The 22741-nt window shown below is 44.3% G+C and overlaps 1 protein-coding gene across 1 annotated transcript in view; it reads right to left on the reverse strand.

Moving 5' to 3' along the window:
• The window catches only part of fcho1 (FCH and mu domain containing endocytic adaptor 1), an 80373-nt gene that overhangs the window by 26663 nt on the left and 30969 nt on the right, over nucleotides 1–22741 (reverse strand). The window contains exons 8-16 of the mRNA XM_048252930.1: nucleotides 22572–22676; nucleotides 21127–21225; nucleotides 20820–20916; nucleotides 19582–19702; nucleotides 18430–18454; nucleotides 17134–17194; nucleotides 2116–2297; nucleotides 1777–1801; nucleotides 1539–1598 (exon numbers count right to left, since the gene is read on the reverse strand). Of these exons, the coding sequence (XP_048108887.1) occupies nucleotides 1539–1598; nucleotides 1777–1801; nucleotides 2116–2297; nucleotides 17134–17194; nucleotides 18430–18454; nucleotides 19582–19702; nucleotides 20820–20916; nucleotides 21127–21225; nucleotides 22572–22676 (775 nt within the window). The remainder of the gene's footprint in view (nucleotides 1–1538; nucleotides 1599–1776; nucleotides 1802–2115; nucleotides 2298–17133; nucleotides 17195–18429; nucleotides 18455–19581; nucleotides 19703–20819; nucleotides 20917–21126; nucleotides 21226–22571; nucleotides 22677–22741) is intronic.

The raw sequence follows: 22741 nt of genomic DNA on the forward strand, positions 1-22741 counted from the left end.
ATACTAGACACAACAGTAAACATGCTGCTGCTGCTCTCCAGCTGCTAAAGCTCAGAGCTCCCTTGGTGGTTCCCCACTAAAGAACAGCCAGTGTGTGTGTGTGTGTGAGTGAGAGTGTGTTTGTGTGTGTGTGTGTGTGTGTGTGTGAGTGTGAGTGTGAGTGTGAGTGTGTGAGTAGTGTGTGTAGCTCTCCAACCACTAAAGCCCCAACCTGACTCAGAGCTCCCCTGGTGGTTTCCCCAATCCCCACTGCTCACTTCAGTTCAATCTCATGTGTTGACATATAGTGGCATTAAAGGACCAGTATGTAGGAAATAATGGAAAATTGTAACCATTCCAAAAATGAACACCATATGTTGTCAGAGAGTAAGGAAACACAATGTATTGAAGTAATGGCTTATTTGACAACATTACTATAACCCGTAAAACCCATGAAAAAAATGAGTTACGGGGCAGAATCTCTTGGAATTTTCGTTTGTTTTGAACGATTAATTCTAGAATAGCGTATTAATATTGGGCTGGCGTGTCCTCCTATTTGTGTTGCCAAATTCGCAAAGGCCAACTGTCAACTTGCTGTCAGTGGTAGTCATGAACACCTACGAGAGGCAGGCAAATTTCCAAAATTAAAACAAGAAACAAATTAAGTGGACATCGGAGGAGCTTCCTGAGATGGCGACGTCTTCTTCAAACTAAGAATATCAAGTCTGACGCAGAGCTGGCCATATTTCTCCACAACAGGTAGCCTAGGCTAAACTTCATCTGCATCGCTAACTTCAGCTAAATATGTTACGTTGGTTAGAGGTATTTTTTGTTTTCACTGTTTCCGTAATGTGTAGCTGGGTCATGGTTGGAGAAACGTTAAAGCTGCAGGTCAACTAACGTTAACTAAGTCTTCATTACATCTGGCAACCCAGAAGAGGCTCGCGTCTGGTAGTCTTGAGAATGTTCACCAGTGTTTTGATTTTGGCCTACAGAACGTTCGGGAACATTATTATTAACATGATCTCATGAGCTTGAGGTGAGATTTACTGGGAATTTACACCACAAGCAAGACATCAGCAACTACACTGTCTCTGTCTATAATGTGATGCAACAGCTGTAATAACGGCTGTAATAGGTACATAAAGCACTGCTGGTGTAAATTAACGGCCGTAATACGTGCATAACGCACTGCTGGTGTAAATTAACGGCCGTAATACGTGCATAAAGCACTGCTGATGTAAATTAACGGCCGTAATAGGTACATAACGCACTGCTGGTGTAAATTAACGGCCGTAATACGTGCATAACGCACTGCTGGTGTAAATTAACGGCCGTAATACGTGCATAAAGCACTGCTGGTGTAAATTGATACACTGATTCTAATGGAATTCTATCTCTAAAGATAGACAGACAGATGGGCGGCTGAAAAATGCCTGAAAATGGATCTGGATCAGATCGAACCGAATCTCTATCATAACAGAACCGGATCTCTATCATAACAGAACTGGATCTCTATCGGACCAGAGTGTGACCTGGCAGGAAGTGACCTCACTCACCCCTATGTGGGTGCACGTCTCCCTCCCCCTCTGAGCGTCCGCCAGTCGTGCTGGAGTTCCCTGTGGGCCAATCACAGAGAGGATGTGACACACAAACCAGTCAAAGAAATAAAACAGCAACAACAACACATCGTGGGCTCATGCTCATAACACAACACACACAAACAGAAATAAATACGCACTCCCACACAAACACAGACACACCTTCCAAATTAAGCCAAAAGACGGCTACACTTACGAGAGAGATGTCGTTTCACTGACACCTGTTACATTGGGGAAGCGAAGAGAGAGAGCACAGTCAGTCGTGTACCACAGTAGTATTCACAATAGTGCAAAAAGGCGAGATTGATTTGGAGGCGTCTGCAGTGGACCATTTCTGCATAATGATTCCATTTCCTGCATAATGATTTCATTTCCTGCTGTGAGGGGATTAAAATGGCTTTCTGTTCCTGGCTACAAAACATCCCATAATGAGCTCTATGAGCATAATGTTTATATATCTCTGAAGAGGACCTGAGGTAGGGGACAAGCTACCTTAGAATTGCTGTGTGTGTGTGTGTGTGTGTGTGTAACATACCCCGGTGGTGGGGGGCAGAGACAGTGCCCCCACCGTGGCCTTGAGCTCCAGTTCGTGGGCTGCTGTGTTGCCACGGTTACTGGTGGCCACAGGTCGGATCTGGATGTGGAACTTCTTGGGCTCGTCGTCGTCGAAGTCCGAGTCGCTGGAGTAGAATTTGCTGTCCTTGTCATCGGCGCAGCGTTCAGGGCTCAGAGTCAAGGACAAGAGCACTAGCCAAGACCAGTCGCAAGGCTACACACTGAGGTCCCATACAAACAGACCACCACTCCATCATAAAGACGGCAGGTACACTCAGCTACAGTACGGCCAGATGAGGTTTGGAAAACGCTTGATCAGCATCATGCCAATCGTCTAGCTCATACAGTAATCATATTGTACATGATCACTCACACACACACACACACACACACACACACACACACACACACACACACACAACACACATGATCATCATGACAATCGTCTAGCTCTTACAGTAATCATATTGTAGGTTCCTGATCTTCTCCAGATTTTCAAATCTATCCACCTCAAGGCTTTCTATTCAAAAAGAAACTGAAAGACATTAGTTAACAAACGACTACCCCATCTGAGAAATCCTCTCTTGTCCTCAAAAAGACTCTGTTTCTTTCTTCTGCACCTTTCTCCCTCCCATGAACAATTCGTCAGTCGAAATGTTCTGCCGGCTGGTAGAACAAGATGTTTTCTCCGGTCTTAAGTCTGGTGACTGTTACATTAGACACAACCTGACCACCCCCGAGAAAGAAGCACTGCATGCATTAATGGCTAATGATGACATTGTGATTAAATCCGCAGACAAGGGGGGTTTGTCATTCAGGACAGGGTTGCTTATGTACAAGAAATAGAAAGACAACTTGGTGGCGTTAACTTTTATGCTCGCTGACACAGTGATCCCACAATGAAGTTTAGTGAGGAGATAAAGTCTATACTCAAGAGAGCTGTGTCTGACTCAATCATTGATGAAAATTAATACAAATACTTGCTACAGGCCAACCCGTTTAGACCAGTGTTTTACACTTTGCCTAAAATTCACAAAAGGCTGGACAATCCCCCTGGCCGTCCAATTGTATCTGGGAACCAATCTGTGACTGAGCCCTTGTCTAAATTTGTTGATCATCACATAAAGGATTTAGTGCACAACCTCCCATCCTTTCTAAAAGATACCATCGACTTTCTGGTAAAATTGTCATGTATTGGAGAGGTTAATGCAACCGATATCTTGTGTTCTATGGATGTGACCAGCTTGTATACTAATATCCCGCATGATGAAGGTCTACCGGCTTTAGGATATTACCTACAAACAAACCAAGTGCCACATACGGAGTTCCTATTGTCATTGGCTAATGAAGTTCTAACAAAGAATTATTTCATGTTTCAAAACAGTTTTTTCTTACAAACCCAAGGTACCGCCATGGGTTCTCCCGCCTAATTACGCCAACCTTTTCATGGGTAAATTCGAACATGATTTCATTTACAACGACAATCCTTTCATTTTTTGTGTGGTTGGGCTCAAAAGAACAACTGATTGCCTTTAATAATTATGTGAACACTAGACTGCCCTCTATCAAATTCACATTGACTTATAATGACAATGTCTTGCCCTTTTTGGATGTTTTGGTGAGGAAGGTAGACAACGCGCTACACACTGAAATCTATCGCAAAGAAACAGATCGTAACTCCTTTTTGCCCTAGGGTTAGCCCTAGTTTCCATACACCATCTCTCAAACGTAGCCTGCCTTACAGCCGACTGTTGAGAGTGCGCCGCATCTCAGTGTTTCCCATACATTGACTTATTTGTGGCGGCCCACCACAATATCAACATTGACCACCACACAATGATTGTCCTGGTTGTACTAAATTGTGTTTAAATCTGGTTAGAATCATAACCACACTGCACTAATTTGTTAAAAACTGTTGCATTCAGGTTAATTCTGCAAACCTACCACCACAAATAGAATTCAATTCTGGGGGAAACACTGTCATCTGGAATGGCGATGAGGTATTTGAGCGACAAGTGGGGGAACTTTGTCAAAGATTCCTTGACAGGGGCTATACAGATAACTTGGTGCGTGACTGTCTAGAGCGCGCGCGCAGTATCCAACGTGCTGACCTGATGACCAAACGTACTGATCAGAATAGTTCTAACAATGCTACAGTTACACTTGTATCCACCTATGGTCAGATTTCAAATAGCTTAAAGAACATTGTGCATCGCCACTGGCACATCTTAAGCAGTGACCCACACATAGGTCATACTTCCCAGGATCCACCGCGCAGCTGCTTTAAACAAGCACCTACAGTGGGCAGTGCTTCGACTTGGCCAGCTTCCCTCGCGGTCCGCGCGCGGGATCACGCGGCATTACGTGACTTTAATTTGTATTTTTCCAGTGACACTGCAACGACGCTGCAACAACCGGCAGAGGTCTCAAGTGAGCAGGGTGTCTCGTAAAAAGAAATGGAGCTGGAAAACTCTACACAGACTTCACTACAGACTTTAGCAGACTGGTTTAGAAATAATTTAATAGCCAGAAATATGCCTGCCCTGCCCTAATAAAGAAATATTTGGTTAACTGGCGAGTGAATCCCGTTTGCAGCAGTGAGAAACGCGGGACAAATTAAAACATTCTGGTTTTCTCCGAAAGTGCAACGATGATAGACAGACATCATTTGGACAAATTATAGAGCATATTAACCTCCGTTGCTCAGCCAAATGCCTTCCTGTTACGTCCTGTTATCACGGAGTTACAGGCGATAAAACGATTTTTGATGGTCACAAGTTTACTTCATTAGCGTTTATTTTTTGATTATTAAAGAGTGTTTTTCATTTAAAGGCATGACTTCGTGCTTATTCAGAAGAGCATTTAGTGCTCTCCCCAATCCCAGATGTTCACATTGCATGTTTGATTGTATGGATGCAACCGCGAGATACGCTTGTCATAGGCGCCGATACCGTGGATGCTCCGTCTCTCGGGCACCCACTGAAAACATCGAGAACCCACGTGTGCCAGCTTACAGTCCCGGCTAAATTTACATTAATTTAAAATCAAACATCGCAGTTTATGTTAAATTCAGCATCTCTCATAATGTGATTGGATATGTTGCTGTCAATTCCCAACTCCATATACTAACCACCAATGAGAGCGTCTCTCGTATGAAAATTCCTGACACTTCCCATCTGAAGAATTAACGCAAGGCTTTGTCGGGTCTTCAGCCCCGAATGTTTAAAATGTATATAGCCCCGAATATCATTTTAAAAGTAGTCTGATAAAGCTTATTGTTTTGTGACACAGCTAAACACTGGTACCTCATAGAACGTCTATAACATAGCCTAGGTGGGTTTACCTGAGTGGATAACCTCAGAGTTATTACTAATGCCTGGTGAAAATGTTGTGCCCCCTGTATTCCACTTTTCACAGGCCCTCTCCTCCATTGGGGCCCTATACTTCCCACTTTCCCCCCCAGTACGACGCCCTTTAATCTGCTGAACCTTCTGCTCGTTTCCAAATATAAAAAAAACTCTGCAACTCAATATTGGCCTGCCTGCCTGCCTCAGCTGCCTATGAGGGGCTTTTCAGTTGTGCTGGATTACTGTTCACTGCAAAGCGACCCAAGGATGAGTGCAACTAACTTTGAAAATCACCTACTGCTCAAACTTAAAGGAGAACTCCGGTGATTTTTCACATAGATCTCCATTTCTCAACGTCCTTTTCAGGCAAGTTACCTCCACTTTCGCCATATTGCAACACTTTTGGGCACTTATCGCAAGATCTATTTCAGCAGAAATGCGTGTCAGCGTAAACTTCACGACACCAATCTTGCTCCAGCAGCGAGATCACAACAGATGATTGGCACGATGTCTTCACAGCACACCACATGATTGGCTCAATGTATTTTACAACACACCACATGATTGGCTCAATGTATTCACATGTCGCGTTTTGCCGCGGAAGGGTTGTGATATGTGTAGACAACAGCCATATTGGCGTTACATATTAACCCCATACATTACTATGGAGGATTTTTTTGAGTGCTGTGTCTCAGTAGAAAGTCTTTGGTAAAACTGGTTGTTCTGGTACCCACCCCCCCCAAAAAAAAATAACTAAGTAACTTTTACTTAAAGTATATTTTAAATGAACTACTTTTTACTTTTACTTGAGTACATTTTCAGATCGGTATTTTAACTTGTACTTGAGTAATATTTCATCAAGGTATTGGTACTTTTACTTGAGTACAATATTTTCGTACTTTTTCCACCTCTGGGCAAGAGCAAGGGCGTAGGTTTGGTCTGAGCTTTCATGGGGACACTACCCACTGCCTGCCCCCCTAAAAAAAAGCCACTCAACTCTTTCACCAGCCACTATAGATATATAAAATGATTAAAATGTGCTACTGTCCAACTATCCATGATTAAAATGTGCTACTGTCCAACTTGATCTAACTATACTGTGTAGCCTACATAATCTGATTTTAATATGTACAGATATGTAGGCTATATTTAACATTTATTTTCTATTTGGTCTGTTATGAAATCATGCATTGACTCATTTAAGCACAGCTCAGGTTTTAAGAAACTTAAATACATGCATGCTTAGCATTTTGTGAAAAGAAATCATTAAGGCTACATTGACAAACTCTTAACCGTGAGTTGCATGTATATTCTCTGATTCTAATATTTACAGATATCTAGGCGATGTAAGCACAGTCCAGTTTTAAGAAATGTTTAAAGCCGAAAGACCATGTTGAATTTTGCTACAATTTATTTCAAAACCGGATTACTCTGGAACAGCTAACTATACACGGGAATGCATTACACCTTTGTGTTCGGTAAGGTCTGCTGTTTATTCTGATATATAGTTTTTCATGTGTTGCTTGAAGAGTGTGTTGGCCCTCGATATTCCACCGAGACAAATGGATGTGGAGATGGGCGCAGAGAATAATTATTACTCTTATTTTTCTCTATCAAGATGGCGCCGTGCTGATGGCAGCCTGTTGCAGCAGCTCTTGCTCTGTATGGATTTTTTAAGTATTTAGTTGCGTTCTTTTATGTTGCGTCTTATGTAGTGGCGTCTGGCTAGCTGTCAGTATACTATGGATGCTAAGTGGCTTGTGCGACTTTTATACTGTTTTATTGTTTTTATAACGTACACGGAGATCATGTCAACGCGGGCAGTATAGTATACCTTCGGGACCAGCTGATCGCGCTCTCCAAACCACAACTACTGCTGGGATCAAAACAACAAATCCCCAAGGAGTTGAGAAGGAGACGCCGGGGGTGCAGGGCCGGTGTGCTACGAAGAGCCAGGAGAAGGACATTTAAACCTTTTATTCCATCCATCGTCATGGGGAATGTGAGGTCGTTGCCAAACAAGACCGATGAACTTGCGGCATTGACAAGGACACAGCGGGATCACCGGGAATGTAGCCTCATGTGCTTTACCGAGACGTGGCTGCAGGAGCATATCCCGGACTCCAACATCTCCATCCATGGCTTCTCCACGGCGCGAGCTGACCGGGATCGCAGGCTGAGCGGTAAGAAGAAAGGAGGGGGAGTCGCGGTGCTTGTGAACAACAGACGGTGTTGCCACGGTGAAGGAGCAGGTTTGCAATCCGAACATCGAACTGTAAGCAGTGAGCCTGCGTCCATTCTACCTACCTCGTGAGTTCACCTGTGTCATGGCGGTCGCTGTTTACATTCCGCCTTCAGCTGATGCCGACGTTGCATGTGACGTCATCAACTCTGTCACTGCTAGACTACTCACTCAACATCCAAATGCATTCATAGCAATTTCTGGAGATTTTAATCACGCTTCTCTCTCTGCAACACTTCCAACATTTCAACAATATGTGGACTGTCATACCAGGGAAAATAAAATACTGGACTTATTGTATGCAAATGTGAAGGATGCCTACAGCTCTACTGCCCTACCCCCCCTGGGCAGATCTGATCACAACTTGGTCTTGCTCACCCCCACCTACACACCCATTGTGCAGCGGCAACCAGTGACTACAAAGGCTGTGAGGCACTGGACACCGGAAGCAACAGAACTTCTGCAGAGGTGCTTTGAGGTCACAGATTGGGATGTGCTCTGTGAACCCCATGGAGATGACATCGACTCCATGACTGACTGTATTACAGAGTACATCACCTTCTGTGTCGACAACATAGTACCTACAAGAACGGTGAGGTGCTTTGCCAACAACAAGCCTTGGGTCACAAGTGAACTGAAAGAACTATTAAACAAAAAGAAAAGAGCTTTCAGGGAGGGTGACCGAGAGACACTCAGGAGGGTGCAGAGGGAACTGAAGGTGAGGCTGAAGGAGAGCAAGGAGGCATACAGGCGTAAGCTGGAAAACAAGCTCCAGCAGAACAACATGAGGTGGCCAATGAGCTGAACACGTTTTTCAACCGCTTCAGCATGGGGCCTCCATCTGCCTCCATCGCCCCTCCCAGCTCCACAAGCCCCACTGTCTCCACCTCCACACATGTCCCCTCCCCACATGCACCCTTCTCCTCCTCCTCCCTCTCCTCCAGCCCTCCCACCTGTTTGTCCGTCACCAGTAACCAGGTGAAAAGGCAGCTGGTAAAACTCCACCTGAATAAGACTGCAGGCCCAGATGGCATCAGTCCCAGGGTACTGAAGTCCTGCGCCAAACAGCTGTGCGGGTTCTGTAGCATCTATTCAACCTTAACCTTGGGCAGGGGAAGGTACCTGTGCTGTGGAAAACATCCTGCCTGGTCCCGGTCCCAAAGAAGCCCTCTCCATCGGCCCTCAACAATTATAGACCAGTTGCCTTGAAATCACATGTCATGAAGGTGCTGGAGAGAAGTGCATGAAGGTGCTGGAGAGAAGTGCATGAAGGTGCTGGAGAGAGTGCTGGAGAGAAGTGCATGAAGGTGCTGGAGAGAAGTGCATGAAGGTGCTGGTGGTTTTGGCCCATCTGAGACCACTGGTGGACCCCCTCCCTGGACCCCCTACAGTTTGCCTACTGTCCCAAGGTGGGAGCAGAGGATGTCATCATCTACCTGCTCCAGAGAGTCCACTCTCACCTGGATAAAGCGGGTGGCACTGTGAGAATCATGTCTTTTGATTTCTCCAGTGCATTTAACACCATCCAGCCTAGGCTGCTGGGGGAGGAGATGCATAGGATGCAGCTGGCCACCACCATCACTTCCTGGATTATGGACTACCTCTCAGATAGGCCACAGTTTGTTCGGCTGGGGGGCTGTGTGTCTGAGCGGGTGGTCAGTAGTACAGGAGCACCTTAGGGGACTGTGCTATCCCCTTTCCTTTTCACACTATACACCTCTGACTTCCAATACAACTCTAGGTCTTGCCATCTGCAGAAGTTCTCAGATGACTGCATTGGTGGGGTGTGTTAAGGGGGGGGTAGAAACAGAGTACCGGCAGACGGTGGATCGCTTTGTGGAGTGGTGTGGCAGCAACCACCTGCTCTTGAATGTGGCCAAGACCAAAGAGATGGTGGTGGACTTAAGCAGGAACAGGACAAAGCCAAACACCCTCACTGTCCTGGGGGAAGAGGTGGAGGTGGTGGAGAACTATAAATATCTGGGGGTTCACATAGACAATAAACTGGACTGGAAGCATAACACTGAGGCTGTCTACAAGAAGGGTCAAAGCAGGCTCTATTTCTTGAGGAAGCTTAAGTCTTTTAATGTGTGCAATAAGATGAATGTTTTATCAGTCTGTGGTAGCAAGTGCAATTTTCTTTGCTGTAATCTGCTGGGGTAGCAGTATCAGGGCCAGTGACTCAACAGACTGAACAAGCTGATTAGGAAAGCAGGCTATGTGCTGGGGACTACTCTGGAGCCTCTAGAGTTGGTCGTGGAAAGGAGGATGTTGCAGAAATTGTTACACATCATGGACAATGCATCACATGCCCTACACAGTAGACTGGCAAAACAACAAAGTGTTTTTAGTTGGCGGTTTCGCCAACTCGGTTGCAGCAGGGACAGATATAAGAAAACCTTCTTACCCACAGCAATTTACAACGACTCTCCTTTGAGTAGAGAGAGACAACTCATCTTTTAATCTTTTATATCTAATATGGAGGCAACTGTCATATAAGGCAGTTACACTTTGGTACTTGGATGTGTATGGTACCTTGACAGCTATCATATGCTGTCTTGTGGGGGGAAGTAATTTCTTGTTTATGTATGTGGACTATATGTGTGTGTGTGTGCTTGCTGTATGTTCTTAAGGCTGCTGAAACAACTGAATTTCCCTGTGGGATAATTAAAGTATATATATCTATCTATCTATCTATCTATCTATCTATCTATCTATCTATCTATCTATCTTTATTTTCTCTTATTTTTCTCGCGAACTGTTTATCACAGCAAATAGTGGCTAGCTAGCACCGTTTAAAAGCTGAGAAAAGGCTCTTTCGTGTGACACATGTGTGATGAGTAGCCTACTTGTCCAGGAGTTCAACAGAGAAGAATGGGTGAATTTGGACGCACTTCATATGCCGAAGTGAAGCTGAAGCGCTGCGCAATGCTGCGCAGGAGACTGCGGCTCACTGGCAGTTATTATAGGTAACCTCAAATCAGCGCGATTTACCCTTATAGGCTTACTGCATATTACAAGATCTGTACGAGATGATCCGCAGCACTGAAGTGAGAAATGATTTAACTCTTTGTGTAGCGCATGTGTAGCGCATGTGAGCGCCCCCCATTTCAACCTGAATATTGGTGGGGACATTTCAGTCGTAATTTGATATTGGTGTGGACACGTCCTTCGGTCCCCACGCAAATCTACGCCCATGGGCAAGAGAGATTAACTAACCCGCCCGCAAATGACCCGAATATCATTAAAATATTTTGTTTATGACTCATAACCGCGGGTGACCGCGGTCGACCGCTTAATTTCTGGCAGACCGCGCAACACTGTGCGCTATGTAGATCGTTTCTCGTACCATTTAATTTCTCAGAATTTAGGTCTACTAGGCCTAGAATAACGTCATCACCAAATACATCTTTTATTTTTAGTTGATCAACCACAAAGAGTAGCATAGGCCTACTGTGCACAGTGCACTGACGACTGTAGCAGCCCAAGGAAACCAGTTGTTGTAGATGAGGCAACCCCTTGTTTCAGATAGCCTGGACAACATGTTACCTGGGTGTTGCCTATGTTATTAATTAATGGTAGCCTACAATAGTGAATTGATTCGCGTAACATATTAGTTGGCTCAAAGAGTAGGGAATCAGGATGGAGAGAGTCACGCGTGTGTTGCTTTTGCGGGATCGAATCCAGTTTAATGCTAGTTTTCAAAACATATATTTTTTTACATGTCTTTTGTCCGAGTGGCTGTAATGTAGCCGAGCTCATGGCGTATGAAAAGCGACTTCAAACCGCCTAAAACAACTTGTTTGTGAATGTCTGACAACTGCTGCAGCGCATGCACGCGCAAGGAAACCAGTAGGTGGAGAAACCAGAAGGACTGGAACGATTTTAAGGCTATTTCGCATAGGCTACTCAATGGTGCTATTTCACACGCATTATAGCGACCCCCACTCACCGGGGTTAGGTGGAAGGTGTTAATAGACGATTGGCGTAGCCTACAGTGGACTAGGGCTGTCAAAATTGCTCAAAAATGACGTTCGAATATCCCCTCTAAAATAAACACATGTATTTGAATATATTGGAATATCTAATATTATTTGCGCATTATGTCAGTGACGCGCATCATGTCATCTGTTTTTAACTTTTTGTATGGTTATTGCTTGACGGGGATCCCAAGCAGCTTTCAGCCATAAGGCATTTCCTAATTCACCCGACACTGATATTGAAACTATTTCGGCATAGCCTATAAGCAGTTTAATTAAATGTAATGTTAGCCAAACGGGGTACTTGGTGAGGCTTGGCCTCACAGATAGGCCTAATAACTGACCGCCCGATTCACGTTGGCTGGGGGGCAGGGGGGGCCATCAGACATTTGTTCCCAAGGGTCTATGAATTGTTAATCCGGCCCTGCCCGCAACTTTCCACCTCTGAGACAGCTTAAAAGAAGTCTAGAGGACTCCTAACTCACTGACCTACTTACTGTAGGCTGCGCAAACCACAGGCCTTTTTTTTGGGCAAGCCCGCATTCGAGGCAGGCCTTCTGTTGAAGAATTGTATATAAATCCTGCGCTAACAGTAATCCTCCTACCCCCCGCTACCACAGCTGTGGATAGTGTGGCATGCTCACGCTTTATGTCTCCTTCTTGCAAATTAGGCCTATAGCCCAACCATTTACGTCTTCAAAAAATAACAACTTGCCAGATATGCCTTCATATCTTTGGGCTTCATTCAGCATTTTGTTCTTCCACTGCAAATTACTCTTCTATATTTGCTGCCTGCTGCATCCTTTCTGTTTGTATTGTTTAGAAAAGGTTTGACGTGTTGAGTTAATGCATTAAACATTGTTTGCTGGTAACCAGCCACAAACAGCCTACAGATTCTTGCGTGCGTACATTCTCTATTCTCTCCAAAATGTGCCCGTTCTATAGGCTGGCCAAGTGCGTTATTCTGTGGCATAAAGCAGATGTATTTGTTTATTGTACAGAAAAATAAAAATAACCTGTCAAGCAGTCAATTGACTACATTGCAGTCAATAAGTAGGGCAAATTACGAAACCAAAACGTGGGTCATAGTCAGGGTAGGAATTTCACGGCGGCCACGACGGCCATGGCCGTCGTAGCCACTTGGGTTGGCCGTGAGGCCCCTTTGAAAATCAGAGGTTTACAGGCCACGGTGGCCTTGGTGCCCCCTTCTTTCAATATTCTGCTTTGCGTCCTACTAATAGCGATTTTTATTTAGCCTGTGACCTGTCAAAATTATCTTAGCATTCACAGCGCAAATTAATTTAGTCTTTTACGCAGTGGAGAAAGTGACAGCGCAAAAAAGAAGGTGGGTCCAAATTCACCTATTCTCAGTTGAACTACTCGCGAAGTAGCTTATTCATCACACAGACATCACAAGTATCACATGAAAGAGCTTTTTCTCAGCTTTTAAACGATGTTAGCCGATAATTGCTGTGTTGAACGGTTCGCGGGAAAAGTAAATAATTTAATTCAATTTAATCATACATTCTACTGAAGGTTTTTGTCCCCATGATCTCCCTACCCATTCATCTCGGTGGAATACTTTACTTAACCTTCTTTTTTAACACATGACAAACCAAATATCAGAATAAACAGGAGACCTTACCGAACACAAAAGGTGTAAAGCAGTCCCCTGTACAGTTAGCCGTTCCGGAGTAATCCAGTTTTGAATTTGCAGTAAAGTTCGACATACATGGATGTCTCCAAATTTGGGCTTTAAGTTTTACAACGTGTTTAAATTGTTCCACATGATTTCATAACGGGCCAAATACAAAATAAATGTTACAAATATCGCCTAGATATTGGTAAATCAGAGGACAGCTGACTAAGAGTTTGTGAAAGTAGCCTTAATGATCACAAAATGCTAAGCATGCATCTAGGCTATTTGAGTTTCTTAAAGCTGAGCTGTGCTTAAATTGTTTAATACACGATTTCATAACAGGCCAAATATAAAATAAATGTTATAGCCTAGATATCTGTAAATATTAGATGATCAGATGATTTACAGTTCTATGTAATATGTCATGTTTCATGTTTTTGTAATGTTTCATACAGTGATGCAGGTCTACTGCAGTGAATAGGCTAAATACAACTTTGATCATTTTTATAGCCTACTACTGTATAGTTAACTTTGGCCTTGGTGCCCTGACATGTGGCCTTTGTGCCCCCCACCAAATATGCCCAACTGAAGGCCAAGTGGCCTTGCCCCCAGAATGGTGAAATTCCAAGCCTGGTCATAGTTGTCTAAGCCTTTGCTGTCAGGCGAAACCCATGAACAAAGACGCATTGATATCTGCAAGAGTTTTTTTTGGCGAAACAAGCTCACAGCCGAACGAGTCATAGCACTGAAGGGAGAGGCAACTGGCATGTGATCTCCCCACGGGCCAATGGATGTACAAGTTTTCTCCTGTGCCTACAATATTTAATCCGGTGTTTTGTCAAGTTGCAAAATGCTATTCGTTTTAACGAATTTTTATGATAGTACCCTATACAAAAAGTACTTCATACTATCTTAATTGCTTTATACTCAATACTTGACCAATGGCTATTGCATCTGTCTATTGAAAGTGAGAATGTGGCATGTGATCTACTGTGTAGGCTTCATAAAATAAAATAAAATAAAATAAAATAAAATAAACAGATTGCTAATGGCCTACATGGGGTGCATTTCCCGTACAACTACGGAGGTTAGCTTTTTACTAACAGGATGCATCGTTCAACTAACCAACATGTAAGTTACGACTGTTTCCCAAAACTGTCGTACTTACATAGTACTGCAAGTTTGGACCATGATAGTTTCCAAACTTCAGTAGTCTGGACTAAGGTGATTAATGACGTTTAGTAGCACGTGAACAGCCACCTGCACATACTTCTGTGGCGCATTGCGTTAAGGCCGGTAGATGACAGTCACCGTTGTACAGCAGTTACCAGTCCCTTGTCCAAGAGTTCGAATCTGGGTTAAGATTTTGACAACAATATTGACATCGTTGTTTACCTAAGTTTATCTTTTGTGCAGATCATATTATCAAAATCAGAATCCGCCTTCTTGGCTTGGTTTATGTAAACTAACAAGGACCCCCCCTCCATGAAAATCAAAGGCTACATATTCTCAGCTGACTCGTCAAAAAGTGCGCACCACCTTATTATTATCTGCAGGTGTGTGACTTTTACTTACGTGCACATGGCTGCAAATTGACTTTTAATTTATGTATTTTCTGCCTTGGGCATTTTAAAATATGGATGTATGGTGGTTAGAAGTGTAAATATCAATTAGAAACCTAAATATATTTATAATTATTAATTTGCAAACAAATAACTGGCGTCAGTGAATTCTTTGACATGAAGATCCCTGGAACTATGCTTCTACTAGCATTCTACCACAGGTTGAGAGGTGTAGTTGTAACTACACAACTTTACGATAGTGGTTGCGAACGTTCGTTGCTACTATGGTTTTGGGAAACACTAACGTAGTGTAACGATGCATTGGACTAGGCCTATGTAAGTTCCAAATATGAATGTAATTCTCCGGCATATGTATTTGTTTATTGTACAGAAAAATAAAAATGACATGTCATGCAGTCAATTGACTACATTGCAGTCAAAAAGTAGGGCAAATTAATTTACGAAACCAAAACGTGGGTCATAGTTGTCTAAGCCTGTCTAGCGTAGCCTGTTAAAAACGTCGCAGAAGCCTACCCAAGGCTACAGATTAATTCTGAACAGTTATTTCTCTACTGGTTCAATTATCACACCACTGTTTTGATTTTTATGTGGTTAGTTACCCCAACACTGACAATAATGTAGACAGCAAATTTCGATTTCTATTTTCATTACCAGTAGTCAAGCCTTAAGCCATACCCAAGTAGCCTAAATGCACGACTGAAGTGGCCATTTGAAAGCGATGCCCACTGTAGCCTGAGAGAGCGGCTGGTGCGTTCGCACCTCCCTGCACCTACTCAGTCACTTTTTCCCTTTAAAATTCCACACGGCAATTTTAAGTGCTTGAACTGTGCAGCATGCAATTTCATGCTCACAGAAAATATATTTACACATCCAAAAACAGGCAGGACATACACAGTAAAGGGCAGAATTACCTGTTTATCTACTTTCATAGTATATTTACTGACGTGCCCTTGTGGGTTGTTTTATGTGGGCAAAACCAAGCGACAACTCAAAACCCGAATCTTTGAGCATAAATGCACAATTAGACAAAATGATGAAAAATCATCAGTTGCAAGGCATTTTAACTCTGCAGGCGGGTGTTCATATGGTTGTGTTAATGGGTGTGGGTATATAAGATGGGCTACATTGTTACCTTGTTGCACACTGAAGAAGGCACACGCCGAAACGCGTATGTGCGCATAAAAGAGTATATATGCATAGTGCGGCCTCTCTTCTACTTTCGATTATGTATAACTATCCAGGCCCTTAAAGTTTAAAAGTAGACAAATTGAGTGAAGCCTGCTCCTATCCTCACTGAGGTTCCTGATCTTAGAATCTCTAATGCATTGTATCAATATATTTCTTTAACACTTTAGATCAAGATTAGGGTCTGGTTTTACATATATTGCATTGCATTGCATATGAGCTGCAAATCATCTTGTTTAAAGACAAAAAGCACATTTAGAGTCCAGCATTGTGACCTGTGCTGTTCCTATGGCCTCTTATATTTCTCTCACAGTGTGTGTGCGTGCTTGCGTGTGCATTTGTGCATTTGTGCGTTTGTGTGTGTGTGCGCGTGTGCTTGCGTGTACATTTGTGTGTGTGTGTGTGAGTATGTGTGTGTGTGCGTGTGCTTGCGTGTACATTTGTGTGTGTGTGTGTGCGTGTGCGCGTGTGCTTGCGTGTGTGTGTGTGTGTGTGTGTGCGCGCGCACGCACAAGCATGGTCAGCAGAAGTGCCGTGTAAGCTGGCGTAGGTACGGCCGAGTGATCGTTTATCGGAGCAGTATCTTTGACAAGCACTCCAAAAGGTCTGCTGATTGGCCAAAAACTAAACAAAGACAGGAAGTGGAGGGCCGGGCTCCTCACCGCAAGTCTCTCTTCTCCTCCCTCATCGCTCCCCTCAGCTCAGCTGGTCCCCTCGGGAGTTCTTACGCAACTTTAAAAACCACGATTTATGAACTACAGAAAAATAACAACTTTCTTTTTACCCAGTTCATCAAAACTGTAGATGAAATTGAATTAAGGCCTAGTTTTAAATCAGGTTCTACTTGGAATGCCTTCTGAACTGCTTTAGATTTGGATACATTTTTAAAAACTTTAACACTAATTTTAAATGAGGTTAAATCATTTGCACAGGACGGTCAGGTCAACTGAAACGTCTAAGTGTTCTTAACCTGGTCAAAGTGTCTTGTGACCCTCAGGCCTTCAGAGTCCAGTAAAGGATATCATTGTGTCTGCCATCAGCTCTGATCACAAAGCCCTCGTCATCCACCTCCAGAGGAGAGTTCTGCTCCCCCAAGGAGAGAGGGATAGAGAGAGAGATGAGAGAGCAAGAGAGAGGGATAGAGAGAGAGATAGAGAAAGAGCAAGAGAGAGAGAGAGAGCGAGAGAGGGTTAGAGAGAGAGATGAAGAGAGAGCGAGAGAGAGGGATAGAGAGAGGATAGAGAAAGAGCAAGAGAGAAAGAGGGGGAGAGAGATCAAGAGAGAGAAGGGGGATAGAAAGAGAGAAAGGGGGATAGAAAGAGAGAAAGGGGGATAGAAAGAGAGAAAGGACAGCAGAGTTAACATTACATTAGGTTGACGCATCTTTAACCAAAGCAACTAACAACATGGTTAACATCACACAGGGCAAGAGCATTTCATTTCATCCAAACAGATTATGCAGAACTACCGTCTCAGTTTCAACCTTGCATCAACCACTGGAGGTGAGACTGCCCTGATGTAGTCAACCGCTCATCAACAAAGTAACCGAATCTGAAATCTCTGCACACGCTATTTTAGGCCTCTGTGGTAATAGCGTCAGTAATGTGTGTGTGTGTGTGTGTGTGTGTGTGTGTGTGTGTGTGTGTGTGTGTGTACTGTATGTGTGTGTGTATGTGTGTGTGTGTGTGTATGTCTGCAGTAGAAGCCCTTCTCCAGCCTCTTCGGTTCTTACATAAGTGTGTGTTTGTGTTTAGCAGACTGCTCCCAGTGCCATCCACCTGTTAAAAAAGCACTTCTGGCAGCCCAATGCTAAACCCCACCACCACACTCACCCCCTCCACCTCCACCTCCAACCCCATGTTAAACCCCACCACCACCACCCCCCAACCCCATGCTAAACCCCACCACCACCACCCCCCCAACCCCATGCTAAACCCCACCACCACCTCCCCCCAACCCCATGCTAAACCCCACCACCACCCCCCCCCAGCCCCATGCTAAACTCCACCACCACCTCCACCTCCAGCCCCATGCTAAACTCCACCCCCAGCCTTAGAGCTGGAGGTAAAAATAACATGGGTAACCAGACGCCATGAGACACGTCATTGTCACTTGTGCATAAACAAACAACAAACACACACACACAGGATGCCAGGAATCAGCTCTTGAAAAAGCCAAGTCTCATGTTCCTAGAAAAGCTGTCCATTGTGCACTCAAGCTCTGTCCACTTATCAGTAAGAACATTTGTGCTGCTCTGTGTGTGTGTGTGTATATTTGTGTGTGTGTGTGTGTGTGTGGGTATGTGTGCAGGTACTCACTGGAGCTTCAGTGACGGCAGAATCCCTGTGAAAGACAAACACCAAATCAGTCTTTTCTCAGTCCTCTCATTACCTCACACACACTTTCCCCCGTCCTTTCATTAACACACACATTCAGACGATACATTAGCCATACACCTCCAACTGGCCTAATCCTCTCCCTCATCAACATTCATGATATTCACAAAACAAAAGACTCTTGTCTCGACCGCCTCATTAACACACATGATTACACACACACACACACACACACACACACACACACACACACACAACAAAACACTCTCGTCCTCATAAACACACACACATGATCCCCACACACAAACACAACACACATGATCTCCACACACACACACAACAAAACATTCTCGTCCTCATAAAAACGCACATGATCACACACACACACACACACAACAAAACACTCATCCTCATGAACACACACACTACACATGATCACACACACACACACAACAAAATACTCTCGTCCTCATAAACACACACGATCACACAAACACACAACAAAACACTCTCATCCTCATGAACACACACACACACACTTGATCTCCACACACACAACAAAACACTCTCGTCCTCATTAACACACATGATCTCCACACACACACACAATAGGCCAGTCTCAAACACATGGTATGGTAATTAACCCCGGTCGGCCGCTCGCTCACAGATGATATAATAATCAGCACAGACTGCTCTTAGTCCAGCCTGCGGTCTCTACTGTGGTGTGTGTGTCATGCTGAGTCCGAGCTTATTGTCTCTCTAATTAACAAACATGATGGAATAATTACAAGCATGCACAAACACTTTTAGTTTGGCCCAAGCCCTTCTGTTTGTTAGCCATCTGTAGAGCCAGGGCCGTGTACGAGCACTTTTAGTTTGGGTGCACACGACATGGACATGACGTAATGAGGGTGGAAATGATGTAAATGATGTAATGAGGGTGGAAATGATGTACTGAGGGTGGAAATGATGTAATGAGGGTGGAAATAAGGGGTGGAAATGATGTAATGAGGGTGAAAATGATGTAAGGAGGGAGGAAATTATGTACTGAGGGTGGAAATGATGTAATGAGGGTGGAAATGATGTAATGAGGGGCAAGAGTGTCTCTGTTACATGACGAGGCGTCTGTCTTACGTCGAGTCAGGCTCCTTGTCTCTCTTGCCGAGCCCCGGGATGCGGAACGCTTTCCCTCGACTCTTCTTTCCAACATCAGTTGGCACCGTCGACGTCAGGTACTCCTCAAAACAAACTGGAGCTAGAACACCAGGAGACACACACACACACACACACACACACAACTATACAAACCACTTACCATTACACAAAAAAGGACTTCAATCAGATAACAAAATCAAGATTTCCCATAAACTCGTTTAGATTTGATTTCTGGCCTTGCTACAGAGTAGGACATTATGTTCTGACACACAGTTTTGCCCCTAGACAGTAATGTTGTTTGGATAGTCATGTTGTTTTGACAGTCATGTTGTTTGGATAGTCATGTTGTTTGGAAAGGATAGTCATGTTGTTTAGACAGTCATGTTGTTTGGATAGTCATGTTGTTTGGAATGGATAGTCATGTTGTTTAGACAGTCATGTTGTTTGGATAGTCATGTTGTTTAGACAGTGATGTCCTTTGGATAGTCATGTTGTTTAGTTGTTTTGACAGTCATGTTGTTTGGATAGTCATGTTGTTTGGATCACGATTTTTGACCCACGGTTCGATCCAAACCTCGATTTTTTTTTTTTTTTTTTTGGGGGGGGGCTGGACATTTTAATAAATAACATTTCAATAGCCTTGAGAGACAGAAGGAGAGAGAGCAAGAGAGAGCGGGACAAGGAGAGGGGGTTTACTTCTAGACTGTTTGGAAAGCAACGAGAGATATGAAATTATGATTTGTTTATTTATTTTTGGACAACGTAGGCTACCGGTAAGTAAAGCGGGAGATGTGTGTTGCTTATGCGGCCGCGTAAGCTGCAAAGCACTGCATGAAACACTAGAAAGGGTGTGTCGCTGTTCTGCCTTTTCACACCGCGACACAGGTTCGTGGATATGAGTATCGCGATTTCGGTTTCGAATCGCACATCGTTACAGCCCTAGTAATGTTGTTTGGATAGTCATGTTGTTTTGACAGTCGTGTTGTTTGGATAGTCGTGTTGTGTGGATAGTCGTGTTGTGTGGATAGTCGTGTTGTGTGGATAGTCGATAGTCGTGTTGTGTGGATAGTCGTGTTGTGTGGATAGTCGTGTTGTGTGGATAGTCGTGTTGTGTGGATAGTCGTGTTGTGTGGATAGTCGTGTGGTTTGGATAGTCATGTTGTTTTGACAGTCGTGTGTAGCAAGCAGACGGAGAGGTGGATGGAGAGGTGGACTACCTGGCCTCTCCTTCCCTGTGCCCTTCTGGTCTGTGAACTTCTGGACTAGGTTCTCAATGCCAATGTTCTCCAGGTTCTGCTTAAACTCCTCATGGACCTAAACACACACACACACACACACACACACACACACACACACACACACAACAAAAACAGCAAGAGAGAGAACTTATCCACCTTAGGATGAACATTTGGCTCGTCTCTTGTAGGACAGAGTGAACTACCCCTGGTCACCTGCTACATGTGTGTCTGGACTAGACAACTATCCCAGATATGAGTGTGTGTTCTCTGTGGACTAGACACGTACCTGTCCGACCTGCACGTGTGTGTCCTCTATCGAATGGGAATAACCCTTAATCAGCTGCTTCATCTGCTTCAGGTGGGCCTCCTCGATGTCCTGAAACTTCTACACACACACACACACACACACACACACACACACACACAGATTGCGTTACAGAAATAAATCACAACAGACCAAATGCATTTTGAGTAATGGACACAAAACAATGAAAACAGCATAAATTACACCTAAGAGGGATCACACAAGAGTAGCTTCAACAGCTGTCTAGAGAACGTGTTCAGACAGACGTGCACACAGACAGACGTGGACACGTGGACACCATATAGACGTGGACACCATATAGACGTGGATGTATAGACGTGGACACCATATAGACGTGGACACGTGGATGTACAGGGGTGGACACCATATAGACGTGGATATGTGGATGTATAGGGGTGGACACCATATAGACGTGGATACGTGGATGTACAGGGGTGGACACCATATAGACGCCTCGCTGTTCTTACTACACTTTCTAGTCTATTTGGAGTCTGTGCCCTTGTAGTGTAGTGGCATCACAAAAGAAAAACCTTTTTGTACCTGGACATCCATACACAGTCATACACACACACAGAATACCTTATTGTACCTGGACGTCCATTCAGAGTCATACACACACACACACCTTATTGTACCTGGACGTCTATGCAGACATTATTGTACCTGGACGACCATACAGAGTCAGGTGAAATTGGGACTCTAGTGGACCCTGACCTACTGGCAGACGTGCAGTATTAGCACTGGCCTTCACACTGTAACCAGTATTAGCACTGGCCTTCACACTGTATTAGCACTGGCCTTCACACTGTATTAGCACTGGCCTTCACACTGTATTAGCACTGGCCTTCACACTGTAACCAGTATTAGCACTGGCCTTCACACAGTATTAACACTGGCCTTAGGACACAAGTGAGAGATGGCTTTTGCTAAAAGCGTTTTGGGTGTGAAATATGAAGATGCTGAAAGATGTTTTTCAGGCACAACTGGAGACCTTGAAACATGAGTCAGCCTCAAGGCTTCCACTATTAAAAACTCATCAGCTACGCCTCTGCTCTAACACTGAGCAACTCCGGCAACTATCCTTTCTCTGTGCGTTTGTGTGTGTGGCAGAGTTTGGGAGAGCCTAGGTGCCACACACACACACACACCCCCGCATGCGCACACACAGTGACGCAGTCTGCTAGCCACCCACACAGGACGTCAGACATGCTCATGGAACTCATAATTATGATGTCACAGTCTATTCAGCGTTTCCTAGGAGACCGTCTCTGGAGAGCCCGCAGTGTTGGGGGGGAAGTTAGGTGAATGAGTGCACCATTTTCTTCTCAGACGCCTCCTGGGAACAGTGCACACATGAGCGAAGGAGCAGTGCATCGTGGGATAGCACCAGACCCCGAGGAACTGACCTGCGCTGAGTCACACATCTTCTGCTCAAAGTCGCCACCCACGCGGTTGAACTTCTCAATCGCACCGGCAAACACCTCCGCTGCCTTCTTTGACTTCTGCTCCGCCTGTACACAGAACAGAACAGCAGGAGAGAGCAGACAGACAGAGAGAGAACATGAGACAGAGAGAG

The sequence above is a fragment of the Alosa alosa genome, chromosome 9 (genome assembly GCF_017589495.1).
Source record: "Alosa alosa isolate M-15738 ecotype Scorff River chromosome 9, AALO_Geno_1.1, whole genome shotgun sequence".
Taxonomy (NCBI): domain Eukaryota; kingdom Metazoa; phylum Chordata; class Actinopteri; order Clupeiformes; family Clupeidae; genus Alosa; species Alosa alosa.